Source organism: Cimex lectularius, unplaced genomic scaffold (assembly GCF_000648675.2).
Source record: "Cimex lectularius strain Harlan isolate CLEC.00 unplaced genomic scaffold, Clec_2.1 scaffold14, whole genome shotgun sequence".
Taxonomy (NCBI): Eukaryota; Metazoa; Arthropoda; class Insecta; order Hemiptera; family Cimicidae; genus Cimex; species Cimex lectularius.
In genome coordinates, this window is record NW_019392637.1 from 692919 (window position 1) to 706750 (window position 13832).

Below are 13832 nucleotides of genomic sequence, written 5' to 3' on the forward strand. Positions count from 1 at the left end.
CCTGGGTGCACTGATTTTCAGAAGACTAATGAAGATGATGGTCCAGCTAAGGTTAGTATTTCATAAATGTTTTCTTTATCAGTTTTTGTTTAGTCGACTTTTAATTTTTGTTTGTTGGATCAAAAACTGTAATTCTTAGTAGAGGTTATGTTTGTGAAAATTACTGTATTTTTTGCACTTACTTAGTTTCTTTATTGTCAACTGTATTTTTCTTCAATCTTCAGTCAATTAATTAAGTTATATATTATACAATATTAAGTGTTTCTTTGGAAGACCACTTCCCAGGAGACATATTTGAATAGATAACCATATTGAAACCTCAATGTCATTTTCATTGGTCGATTTCCTTGACCCTTACTTCTCCGTGGAGTCGACTAATAATATAACAAATGCTCTTAATTTATGAAAAATTATTACAATAAAAAAACACATACAACTTGGCAAGTTGAACTTGCAATTTAAATAAAAAAGGTAAAAATAAAATTTAACTGAGCCAAGGCACAAAAACAACATGTTGGCCAGGTTTCAGCAAGGAAATATGTAAAAACTTTAAAACTTTTATTCAATTTATCTACATTTTTTTTTTTTTACAAATGACAATTTTTTTATTTAAATTCTATTCTATTGTCCGATTTTTTAAATATTTTCCAACCCCTCCCAATCATGGAGGCAGTGGCCCAAACAGAGCAACATACAAACCAAAAACACACATCGAATAATTTTACACCTGTACAAAACAAAAAATAAAATAAATAAATAAATAAATGAAGCAACTACTTAATATAATGACTCATGTATTTATACACATTATGACACAGAAACAATAATAATAAAAATGCCGATGTGTTAGGTTTGTTTTTCTAAGCAAAAACATCGCCAACGGTACGCTATATTGTTTATACTCCCACTAAGTCATTTATAAAAATATTATTATTTTTATTTTTAATCTGGACGCTTTGGTAACGTTTCAAGGGGAAAATTACACTTAAAAAGTTCCAAAAATTGGCTAAACTTCAGATTTTAGGCAAATTTCTGATTTACTTCAAAAATCTTGAAAATTTTATAAAAAATAACTTGTTTACCCTTCCCTCAACTTTCTATTATTTCTCGATATTTTTTTGGTTTAAAGGCGGAGACTAGACTTTTTAACGAACATAGATTTTTTTTCCGCCTTTCGGGGATTGGTTAGTTGAGGAAGACGGTCGTGAACCGGTTCTGAAGCTGTGCCCTGTTTACTTCGATGCATGTTGAACTGACAGGTAGAACCGCCGTCTCCCCCTCGGGCTCCTCCTCCTAGGCCTGCTGGGCCGCGGGCTATGGGTGGAGGAGAGGCTCATCAGCTGCGTCGGCGCTGACACGCTGCCATGGCTCGCTGCGCCTTTCCTGCTTCCCGATTAAATCCTGAAAAAAAAATCAAACAGGAAAAATATTATCGTAATTTAAATAGATACAATCTCACCTGTGCCCAGGCGGTGGGGTCCCGCCAAAAGTTGTAGTTTGGTATCTGCTCAAGACCTTTGGCGCCCGTCACAAATCGTTTGTAAGCCATCCCGATAAGGAAATAGCACAATATTAAAACCAGAACTCTGAAAAAAAAAAAAAAAATTAAAAACTAGAGTTAAAAGACTACATGATAATCATCATCACACTTGATTTGTCATGTAAATATATANTATATATATACATACACATTCGTATCTAGTAGAATAATCATCAAGATATGATTATTTTCTTGTCTGATATAAGAGTAATCATCATGATTAGCTTGTTTCATTGTTATGTCATAAGGACAGTTCAAAACGACTCACAACATACATGCATACTAACAGACAACAGAATAATCATTATGATGATATCATTATTTTCTTATCTAATATAAGGTTATTTGATGATTTCTCGCTGAATTAGTGTAGTTCAACTGATAACAAAACAAAGATCATGCTAACTTGATAAAAAGGTATAAAATCTAACAGATAAAATATGATAACTCCGACGCTCTGAGAAGGATGGCAGACAATGCTTGTCTTGAGAAGGAAGATGGAGACGCAGCCGACGTTTAATGGGTCAATCAGTTCAAGCTGTACAAAACGCCAAAAAAATTAATAAATAAACATTAAATGTGCAGAGTACGGGAGAAGTTACCATTGAGACGTCAGGGTCGCACGTGAGTATGACAAGCGTTTTCCACTTAGTACCGTTGCACGTTGAGCTTTCGCGGATCACATCACCATCTGCGAAGGTCATTATGCGCCATTCGTCTGTAAAAGAAAAATATATATGCATGGGTAAACATGTTTATAGTTGGGTGTATTTCAAGCACTCACCCCTTCCGACGATGTCTGTGTTGTTGTACCGGCCAAGTACGGTGACGTTATGCTCCGGAACCTTTGTCCTTATAACATTAGCGTTACCTTCCGCCTCCTTTGAAGCAGAGTTGCACATAGTGACAACGTATGTGTAATCATTTGATGTTACGACAAACCTATAAAAATGAGAAGATTATATTTAAAAAAAAAATAATAAATAAATATTTCACCTTTCGTTGTTGAGCAGGTTGATTTCGTTCATCATTTTCATCTTTTCGGCATTTTTGACGTCATTGAGGACGCAGAGGTTTGTCGACCGAACATCCGACGTCGCCCTGCCCACCAGGACGAGCACAACCAGCCAAACGATCATTTCCAATCGCCACTTCGACCTGTTTTCAACCCCACAAACTTCCGTTTAATTTGTATTTATTCGTATAATTGAAAATGTTAAAATAATTCAAAATTTGTTTAATAAAAAATTACGACTTTCAACAATCTCGACAGGAAGACTTATCAACAGAAATGGGGTAGAGGTTTTAAAAAGGTTATCCTACAGGCTTGTCTCCTGTGAAGTTGTCCTAAAAAAATATATTACATTTAAATAATTTATTTTATTTATTAAAAATAATGTAAAATTATTATTCGCATTAATAATTAATAAGTTTAAAGAAAAAATTAAAAAACTAATTTTAAAAAAGAACCCTTCAAGTAATAAAAAATTTAAAAAAGAAGAAAATTGCTGTTTATGATTATCATTTAATATATAAATATCTAAAAATCGCCTAAAACATAAAAAAATAAAAACCGCACCTGTTGAATTTTCCCTCCTTTTTGCCATCTTTCAATGGGGGGGGGGTTCGAATCCCGCTCGTGCCATTGACTTTTTTATCTCAACTAAAAACCTTAATTAATTATAATTCATTAATTGGTCAAGCCGACCACGAAATTAGTGAATTTAATAATTTTAAGTTTGAAAGCAGACTTTATATCTTCAGGATTTATTAAAACTGAGATTATGGGATTGTTCTGTGCAGCTTTTAATGCGTCATCTAGCTCATTTCCCTTAATCCTGACATTACTTGGTATCCAATAGAAAGAAACAGAAGAACCTTCAGATTTTTTTTTAATTTGGCCAATTGTTCTGAAATAATGGATTTTTGGAGTGCGGGTTCTGAATTGCTTGAAGTGCACTATAAAGAATCAGAAAATATAATTATTTTATGGTAATGGGGGATCATCTAAAGCATTTAAAATGGCAAATATTTCTGCATTTTATGGACTGAAAAGTGAGCGTAGAGGAAAAATAGAAGAGTGACCCTCAATTACATAAGAACAACTTACCATATGTGATTTTTTGGAACCATCAGTGTATATGATTAAAGCATCATCGTTAGATTGGTTTAGTTCAAGGAATTTTGTTTGGACTCTGAGGGTTTGTTTCCTGTTTTCGCTTACTTGTAAGAGAAAAATCGAATTTAACTTATGGAAGTAGCCAGGGAGGGGTTGGGGACTGAGTTATTTTTCGGGTTTGATCTGGATCTACCTCGGATTGTGAAAGACGTCGATATATATATATATGGTGTAGGCAGTTTAGGGTGGTTTTCATAGAATAATTTAATGAATTTAATGTTGGGATCAGTTTTTATTTGATTAAGCAGGTGTTCTGGGTTTGCCCTAATGTTTATATAAAAGCTACTTAATAAGCCAAACTATTTAATGCGTTTATTTATTAGTGTGAGTGGTGAAGGGTGATGGTGAAATATAGCGTCACCATCCCCCCTCCAGCAGTGTGTGTGTGCTTCACCATTCACCTCCATCAGACGGAATTTTCCCTGCCATAACTTATTACTTATTTAGTAGCTGTAATTTAATTGTATATTATTGGATTATAAAATGCCTTTATTATTTTGTTGTATTATGTTGGCAGCCTTGGCCATCCGATAGCAGATCGATCTTCCGCCGTTGTCGGAGCCTCTCGTGTCAGTCGCTGCCAGCATGGCTGACTCAAAAGATCGGAGAGAGTTGTTGACCGTCGTTTCGCTCTGCCTATGCTGGTACGTAGTGAGCAGCAGCAACAACGTCGTCGGTAAGATGCTCCTAAACGACTTCCCGTATCCGATGACGGTGACAATGGTCCAACTCCTCTCTATCACTCTCTACTCGGGCCCGTTCTTCAACCTATGGGGAGTAAGGCGGGCTTCAAGTTTCAGTTGGAAGTTCTACTTCAAGTTCCTCGTACCCCTGGCGTTGGGAAAGTTCGTCGCGTCCGTCTTCACGCACGTCAGCATCTGGAAGGTGCCGGTGTCGTACGCTCATACAGGTATTGGAGTTGTCAGATCGCAACCGAAGTCAATCCCCTTGACACAGTTTTTCCCTCATGATTGTTTTTTTCAGTCAAAGCGACCATGCCGCTCTTCACCGTCGTCCTGTCCAGGATTATTCTCGGCGAAAAACACACTCTTAAGGTAAAATAATAACAGTATTATTTCTTTTAAAAAGTTTTTCCCCCTCAAATCTGTTTCACCGTTCAATATGGTAAGGAGGGTTACGCCTGAATAGGTTGCTTTTAGGTTATAACCTTATTTTTAGATAGCCTCCATATGTCAAAATTAATATGTATAAACAAATTTTCATTCCTTCTTTGCCAGTTTTACCACAGAGAATTAAAAAAAAAAAAAAAAAAATTAAAAATACACTGCTGCACAAAAAACGTCTGGTGTGATGAGGGTTAAAAAAAAATATTTTCTTTATTATCATGCCATTCGATCTATTGAGATCATCTTCAGGCCCTGGGATTTATAAACATTGTTCAAATTATATGTAAGATGTGAATATGAATTTATCCAAAGATGTACACAATATAGAAATGTTAGTTTTAATCAAATACTTGTACTCACTCAAAGTGTGTTTCCTGTGTAAATTTATCACAGTTGTGTGTTGTGTTGAGTTAGTGAGATATTAATGGTTTTATTGTTTAGAGATTGTGAAATGCAGTCTGGTGTGATGTAGGTTTAGAAAAACAATCTTTATCGCAATTAATTATTCTTTTCGTCTAAGGTTTTTGGCTGAGATGAAAAATTAGTGTCACGAGCAGGATTCGAATCCACGGCCTTATGCTCAATATGCCACTGCTCTAACCACTTGTGCTATCGTGACTTCAATCCCCTCGGACACTTCCCATTTCAACCTACAATTGTTTGAATTTTCCCTCTTTTTGCCATTTTTTAATTTCAGCCAAAAACCTTAGATGAAAAGAATAATTAATTTAAATGATTAATATGGTCAATTATGACCACTAAGCAAATATAGGTTAATTTAATAATTAATAGAAGTAATTACTTCATTAATACCTCCCCGTGGCCACTTCAGAAGTACCTGAGAATCGAATCCTGATTACATGACATTTGAAAAATGAAGTAGGGATAGAAATTAATTTCCTTTGAGGTGAAAGGGACTTACAGTGGAGAAAAAAGGGTAATGTTTGTTGTTCAGGCCTAGTTAGCTTTTTATTATTAAAGATAGGATTATTAGGGAAAGGAATGATAAATTGTTGAAGATTTAGACTATGTAGAATTGTTTGATGTGTGGAGTGTCTTGAATCTTAACATCAAGTGAATTCATGAATTATAGTTCAAGAATATTAGATAGTATTATAAGAATATTAGATAATTATTAATATTATAAGAATATTGGATAATATGGCTGTTATTAGAACACTGAGCCATGACGATTTAAGGCTGGACCTCACATGACTGCACAGTGAACCCACCGTGTTGGACAATACACTAAGTTGTTCATCGGCTTCAAAGCTACATCGTTTCGTTGAGAAAAAATGTTAAGAAGTTTTAAAAATAGTGAATTAGGGATGATAGCCACTTGCTTTAGAGGAAGAGGTTAGTTGGCAAAGAAATCATAGCAGAAGGAGAAGAATGTTGGTTCACGATGAATGGAAAGAAAGATGTGTTGAAGGGGAATTTTACTCGCTGCTTCCACATATAAAGCGCGATGAGACAAAGTTTTATATAAAATTATTTTTAAAAAATTATAAAATTGTTTTAAGATTATAAAAAGACAATAGCGAATAGAAAAATAAATGCAATATTACAAAAAAATAAATAAAATAAACTTCACTGTAGCTCACAAGATCCATATCCGTCAAAAACTAAGCCAAACTAGTCGGGCATAGTGCGATGTGTAGGTGAGGACTAGTCGACTCACTTCCATTGTTCTAATCGCTCTCCGTGTGACACCAGACAGACGGCCATCACGCGGTGTGGCATGTGGGGTCCAGCCTTAGAGGATGTGTGGAATTCTTTTTTTAATCACAAGTGAAATAGATACAATTGCTTTATATGTTGTATTATATGTTTTGTGTGTTATATGTGTGTTATTAATATCAAATTTGTTTTGTAATATTAGCATAGCTGCTGCTGAGTTTACATGTGCTATTCTGTAATTGATGCTGCGTTTTATCTCAGTTGATGTAAACAATTTCTAAAAAGTTACATTTATGTTTATTTTGTTCTGTGTTTAATGTTTTTGGTTTGTTGAAATCAAAATTGTGTTGGTGTTCAAAATGTAGCCAGTGCTATAGGATTTTGTTTGGTTTTTTTGCCATCGTAGGTTTGTTGTTTTACTCTCTTATCCAGATATTGGGATGTCATTCTGATGTAAGTTGTCGGACAATCTATACAATTGATTTTGTAAATGTTTTTCTAACCCTACATCTCACCAAGCCACATCTCACGATCTCTAGATAATCATTAATTAATGGTCACTAAATACTGCACATTTCACACTTTGAAATTTTGATTTATTGGGTTGTCCGGAAAATAATGCAGGATTTTAAGTTTTCATTAAAAAAAATCTATATAAAATATTCTGTTTACGTTTACAGGATTACTCATTNGGAATTAATAAGTTACCAACACGTTGGGAGAAATGTATTGAGAGTATGGGAAATTATTTTGATTAAAGAACATTGCTTTAAAGTAACTAGTTTCTTTTGTTTTGTTTAATACCAAAATCCTGCATTATTTTCCGGACAACCCAATAGTTGTTAATTTTACGGAAAGTATTTATTTTTGTCGCCTATAGTGAGGCCAAACCGCTTAATTCATTTTGATTTAAAATCTTCACAATGTAAATCATCAATGAGGGCATTTAAAACTTTTAAAAATACGTGCCATGTTGGGTTATGCAAGTCTTCTTCAGATTTCCGTTTAGCTTGAATTGTCCTTTTAAGAATCCTGATAGCTAAGTTCTTGCATTGCTTGTGTCCAATGAGTGAGTTCCATGTCCCACATTTTCTTTTTGCCTTATGTCTGAGATGCTCATTCCTATGCCACAGAAAAGCTCAGGTCCTATCAGTGGTACAGCTTTTCTTCCAAGGGCCTTCTCATTGCCTTCTAATCTCATGTTCTGGGGCCCAATAGAAGCTGATTTTGTTTTGCATACCTAATTTGTTTAGTTTGGTTTTGCAATTCAGCATCATCATTAGAGCTAATTGTGTTTGAACTTAGCACATTGATGGCTGCTTGACTATCTGACATCATATCTATATTCTTTATTTAATTGGGTAAATCTTCTTGATTGCATGGCCCTCAGCTTGGAAGATACTGGTGTATTTTCCCATGGGTTGTGAGTATTTGGTTGCAGGACCGAATACTCCTGTCATGGAGGTGTTAGAACGATGCTTAATATCGTCATAATATCCTGTAATGTTTTGCTGTTTAGAGGTGCAATGTTTCCAACGTAATCAGCATAGTTGCATCCCTGGGTGGTAGCAATGTTGCTGATAGTCCTCAGCAGGTTATACATTTCTCAAAATGGAAAGCAAAATAATTCTTTCAGGAGGAAAATTATAGTTTTGTATTGGATTGTCTGTAGCTGTAATTTTTGTTTTTGTTTCAGGTTTATTTATCGCTTGTGCCAATAGTGCTGGGTGTGATCATTGCGACGATGACCGAACTCAGCTTCGACCTGTTAGGCCTGCTGAGCGCGCTGGCCGCCACTTTGCAGTATTCTTTACAAAATATATTCTCCAAGAAGGTATTGAATGATTTTAAAGTAAACAAAATGAAAATTAATGTCAGATGGATTGTAGGTCCTTCATGATACGGGTGTGCATCATCTGCGCCTGCTCCAGATCCTGGGCCGTTTGTCTTTCTTCCTCTTCATCCCTTTCTGGCTGTCGTTCGACCTGGGCCATTTGATGAATGAGACCGCACTGCTCCGAAGGGGGCAGGTGTTGCCGCTCCTCCTCACGGACGGCTTTCTCAACTGGCTCCAGAACATACTCGCCTTTTCTGTCATGTCTATGGTGAGCCCGTTGACATATGGTGTCGCATCAGCGTCCAAACGTCTCTTCGTGATTGCGGCGTCGCTTATTATGCTGGGCAACCCAGTCACCTCAGCGAATGTTCTTGGCATGACGCTTGCCGTACTCGGCGTCTTAGCATACAACAAAGCAAAACTGGATGCGAGGAAAGTGGAAAAGTCTCACCCACTCCTTCCTTCGACCATAAACAACATCACCATGTCACCGGTCAAGAACCACAATGGACTTGCCAACGGTTTTCCAAGTTATACCAACAACAACAGCAAAATATCGTACTTTGTTTAATGAAATATCACCATTAAGTAAATAAAATGAATAAACAAAATTTTACATATTGAATTGTATCTGATATAATGATATAATTTTTAAAAAAAACCATATCCAGAGCGAAATTGAATCGGTGGAAGGGAAAAACAATTTTTTTTTTTAAATTTTATGTTTTTGTTGTGATATTTTTTTATAAAACAAAAAATGAAAAGAACAAATTGTCAATATATATAGAAGTGACATATATTTTTGTAAATAGGTTTATTAAATGAGCAACAACAAAAAATCGTTATTTATTCATTAATAATTGTTTATTTTTTAATATTTGTGTAAAGTTTTGTTTGGTTGTTTTGTCAAAGAAAAAAAAACTGTGAGATGCTCTACTTAATTTTATTGTAAATAACAATTTTTATAATAGAATAATAGATAATTTATTGAAAATTTATAGCTTTTCTTTTTTTTCCTTAGGGCTGTCGATTAGAATTGAGATAAAAAAATTTTATTATTGTTATTTTTTTAAATTTAAATAAATGTTTACAATTTACTGTTTGAACTTCCTTGTTTGAATGGAGAGCTTCTATAAACTACTGTCATTCTATTATAAATGAAAACATTAAAACGAGCTATAATAATTAAAAAAATCATAATTTAATAAAGAAAAACCAACCGAAACTAAAAAAAGAAACTTCTTTCAGTGAAGGCCGGGACACCCCTCAGAGGATCTGACTCCTAGATGGGTCATCCTCATCCGTTTAAGGTGGACACATGGACACTTTTGAACCAATGCCAGCATATGTATCTGGCTTGCAGAGGAAGGTTGTTTGAAATGTTCCATCTAATTGAAGGGTGCGTAGAGCATGCAGAAGTACTACCCAATTTGAGAATTGTGCTTGAGGACATCAGTGAGTATTTGGGTCCCATGTTCCAATTCTTGGAGGAAACGGGATTGTTCTATAGTAACCTGCACAAAAATGGGCTTTCTAAACTAATGAAAAATTCAGCCGCTATGAGAGCTGGCATTGTCATCCAGAAATAGAAAATCCCTCGTTTGAGGGATATATTCCTTGATAATTTCTTGGACATATCGGACTGGGGTGAGGTCGACAGTATGGAGAAAAGTTCGTAATCCAGTGTAAATCCCAGCCCCGATCATTACACCACAAACTGCATGAACTGATTGTACACACCCCCTGTTCTCATAGACTCTTCAGTGCCTGCTATCACTATACAGACAGAAATGCGACGTCAGTAAACATAACAGCATTTCAATTGGCATTATCTTCTAGGTGCTTGCTGCACGGCTAGTGGCAAGCTGTTGCTGCAGGTCGTCTCAAAGAGGCATACGATTTGAGGCCAACTTCCCCACAAATGATTACGAATTGTTTGTGTTGATAAAGGCCGTAGCTAAAACATTTACAATCTTGCGGGCACTATGGAAAGGGTTCCATTCTTATAGAAATGACAATATTTCTATCCACTTTTAACATTGTAATTCGCTGAAATCCAATACCAGACCTCCTACCAGTCTCTTGGAATTGGGCTTAAGCCCAGGAGACTACGTTCTGAAAAATGCCGATGCCTCTGTGATATCCACTTGCCTCTATGCCTCATTCTCACAATAATACTGAGAAATTCTGTTTCAAAATGTCTTTCCACAGTTAAAGAGAATACAACTGGATTAAAATGGATAAAAGATGAGAAAAGGTGTTCATTTACAAAACGAGTAATCTTCATGTCTAGTGTCTACTATTCTTAAGTAAATCCATCATTAAAAATAAGAATTAACATTTGATTGTTTTCTGTTTGTATTTTCTATTTTGTTTTATCCAACTAAAAATAATATATTGGTTAATTTAGTTAAAATTAATGGAATAAGAATAAATTACAAATATTCCTATTCATTTTTTAACAGTTTGTACAGTAATAATAGTTATGTACACCTAGTTTCTGTTGAGAGTGAATGTATTTATTAATCCATTTATGTTTAGTGGTCTAATTGACCAAGTTACTCATTTCAATTAATTATTCTTTATATGTAAAGGCATGGTTGAAATGAAAAAGTTAGTGTCATAAGCGGGATTCAAACTCACGACCTTCATCTAACCACTGTAGTGTCACTATAGCTCAAGTGGTTAGAGCAGCAGCATATTGAGCCGAAGGTTGTGGGTTCGAATCTTGCTCGTGACACTAACTTTTTCAACTCAACCCAGACCTTACATAAAAAGAATAATTAATTGAAGTATTTATTAATGTGAACGTGTGGTGTGAGAGGTTCAATGGTATAATATCAAGTCCCCCATCTACCTTCAATTAGGTTAGTTGTATAATATGTTAAAGTATGTGGTAAGTGATATCGAGTACTCCATCGCCCCATTTGAATGTGTGTTATGTAAATAGGAGTGAATTTATTTAAGAATGAATGTGATTTCGAAAAGGGTTTGGAACGGTGTACATTCGGTGCTGAATTGACGTAGCTGTTGGCAGCACCCCCCTCCAGATCCCAACGTCAATGGCTGGACAGATAAGTGTAAGGTCTGCCTCCAGGGTTGGTGATTCTCGAGCCTGCCAGTGGACTGTGAGAAGTGAATAGGCATTTGCTTAGCTTTAGGATTCTTTAGGAATTTAATTCATTAGGAAATTTAACCAAAGTCACCCAGGTGATCCGAAAAGCTTATACCGATTGCTGTGTTGCACTAGTACATCCAATAAATCAATATTTGAAACCGGCGATTTATAAAAAAATTCTTTAACAATATCTCTTTGATTTGACAGAGAAAGCAGCTTTTATTAAGATAAAATTATATGTAATATTTCAAAATAAAAGCTTACCGTGAAAGAAGTCGCGCTTGACCCAAGTTGCAACCAGAATCGGCCATGAGAATGGCGGGAAACTGCTGGTGATTCAAGGAGCATTCCGTGTAAATAAAAAATATTAGATTCCCCAAAATCCTTTTCAAAAATTATAGCAAAAAAATTGACGAATATATAAGAATTAATTATTTATTTTTTAAATGAAATAATTATACAAATTCTAAACAAGGAATCGTCGGCTTATCAGCTCACTGCCAGCTTGGTCAACAATCTCCTGAAAGTAATCAATTATTATTAAATTTTTAAAAGAATTGGGCGTAATTAAAATAAACTTACTTACAGTAATCAGTTTACATTATTTTTAAACATTTTCCATTGTTTAAATTAATTTGTGAAAGAATTGTACAAATAATTATCTGTAGGTGGGGGACTGGGAAGTTATATCCCGCCATTCGCCCTCTTTCACTCCTGGCGGCCATTAATTCGACATCGCATTTTCTTCCTCGCGAAAGGTATTTTTCAATTTGGACATTTATTAGTTTAAAAAGCCTCGGTCTTTGTTTTTTTTAAATGAATTCCATTGTATATAGACAATTGATCAGTTATTATATAATACTGACTGATATAATTTATTTATTTTGGTTCACATATCAAAAGACTTTCGGCTACTGGCTGTCTGAGTTGACTTGAATGGCAAAGATGTTAAAATTTCTTTAATCCTTATATGATTAGCGGTCATAATTGACCTATTTAATTATTTCAATTAATTATACATTTTACTTAAAGTCTTGGTTGAAATTAAAAACAAGCGGGATTCGAACCCCACAACTTTTGGCTCATTACGCTGCTCTAACCTGAGCTTTCATGACTTCGATCAACTCAGACCAACTCCTTAACTTAATCTACAACTTTTAATTTTCCTCCCTTTTTGCCATATTTCTCAACCAAGACCTTAGATAACAAGTATAATTAATTGAAATATTTAAAATTTCATTATTTAGAAATTACAAATTATTCATAATGTAATCTGGCATGTTAAAACTGATGACAATGACACTTTGCCTATTGTTCATTCCAAATATTCCAGTTGTTAGCATTAATATATAGCACTTTTCAGTCAAATTAATAATTTTTTCAACCAATTTAATAATTGCCTCAACAAATTTAATAATTGCCCCTTTTGGGATTTTATAGACAGGGGGAAAATAAATACGAGCTATTAGTTACGAAAACCTTTATTTAAATTTAAGAAAAGTAAAATTATTTCATCAAAAAATATAAATATTTGAAAAATGATAAACTTTTGGGATTTTTTTATGTGAGCTGTGTACAAAACTTGATGGGCTTTCATTATGTAACACATTTCTAGTTATGGACAATGCCAGGATCCATAAAACGCTGATGATAAAGAGAATGTTTTTTTCATACTTTTCAATAACTTTCCTGCCACCCTACTCGCCAACACTAAACTCTGCGGAGTAGTCATTCTCCAAGATTAAGACACTGTGAGGACCCAGTTAGCTGAGGCCAAACGAACTCTCAACTTAAGCGAAATAATAAGCTGCAAGGTTGTTGAAGCTGTCTTAATCTTGGATTTCTATTGTTATCTTTCTATAAGTCGCTGTTATGTTCAATACAATTTTTTGTGGGATCTGATAAATTACATTTGCATGTAAACTACATTTAACTTATTGTATGCTTATTTTTTTCTTTTTTTTTCCAGGGGTGTCAAGACATTTTTACATCTACTTTTACATTTTTCACAAAGTGCTATTTAAACAGTGCGTTAAGTTGTTTCGCGAGTGTTGAACAGTGTGTATAGTTAGCTGGTTCATCATAGCTGTTTTAACGCAAGGATTATTGCCTTCAGAGGGTAAATTTCATTTATATAATATCTATTTTTATATGCATCTTGTCTACCATTTTTTAATTTTAACTTAATTTTTTACTTTTTCCAGGAGGGATTTACAAAGTGTAAGTCAACTTTCTCTGCTGGCAGCCAGGTTAGTGAGCATGTTAGTGTTAATATTTATTATTGCCCCAGCAGCCAATATAATAATTTGGTTCAATACTGTCTGCATGTAATTTGTAGGCCAGTTTATGTA

General features: G+C 34.7%; 2 protein-coding genes across 3 annotated transcripts; one reads left to right on the forward strand and one right to left on the reverse strand.

The window, feature by feature from the left end:
• Window positions 1-777: 777 nt before the first annotated feature.
• On the reverse strand, window positions 778-2856 carry LOC106663192 (cation-dependent mannose-6-phosphate receptor-like). Of its 2 annotated transcripts, none has more exons than XM_014387845.2 (6): window positions 2537-2856; window positions 2325-2482; window positions 2143-2258; window positions 1947-2078; window positions 1460-1586; window positions 778-1401 (listed from the first exon to the last, which is right to left on the reverse strand). In XM_014387845.2, the coding sequence occupies exons 1-5, from the start codon at window positions 2677-2679 to the stop codon at window positions 1509-1511; spliced, it is 627 nt and encodes a 208-aa protein (XP_014243331.1). In that variant the 5' UTR covers window positions 2680-2856; the 3' UTR covers window positions 778-1401; window positions 1460-1508. The 2 variants fall into 2 exon arrangements, with proteins under 2 accessions (XP_014243331.1, XP_014243330.1); XM_014387844.2 differs by having other exon boundaries at window positions 1972-2078; window positions 2537-2855.
• Window positions 2857-4215: 1359 nt separating this feature from the next.
• On the forward strand, window positions 4216-9121 carry LOC106663191 (solute carrier family 35 member E1 homolog). Its single transcript, XM_014387843.2, has 4 exons — window positions 4216-4629; window positions 4704-4774; window positions 8223-8360; window positions 8416-9121. The coding sequence occupies exons 1-4, from the start codon at window positions 4305-4307 to the stop codon at window positions 8932-8934; spliced, it is 1053 nt and encodes a 350-aa protein (XP_014243329.1). The 5' UTR covers window positions 4216-4304; the 3' UTR covers window positions 8935-9121.
• Window positions 9122-13832: the final 4711 nt, after the last annotated feature.

Coding starts and splice junctions, on each gene's coding strand:
- LOC106663192 (XM_014387844.2), bottom strand. CDS start 2,679: ATGATCGTTTGGCTGGTTGTGCTCGTCCTGGTGGGCAGGGCGACGTCG. Junction 2,483..2,536: donor AACCTGCTCAACAACGAAAG/GTGAAATATTTA, acceptor TCATTTTTATAG/GTTTGTCGTAACATCAAATG. Junction 1,587..1,971: donor GGAGTTATCATATTTTATCT/GTTAGATTTTAT, acceptor TTTTTTTTTCAG/AGTTCTGGTTTTAATATTGT.
- LOC106663191 (XM_014387843.2), top strand. CDS start 4,305: ATGGCTGACTCAAAAGATCGGAGAGAGTTGTTGACCGTCGTTTCGCTC. Junction 4,775..8,222: donor GCGAAAAACACACTCTTAAG/GTAAAATAATAA, acceptor TTTTTGTTTCAG/GTTTATTTATCGCTTGTGCC. Junction 8,361..8,415: donor AAAATATATTCTCCAAGAAG/GTATTGAATGAT, acceptor GATGGATTGTAG/GTCCTTCATGATACGGGTGT.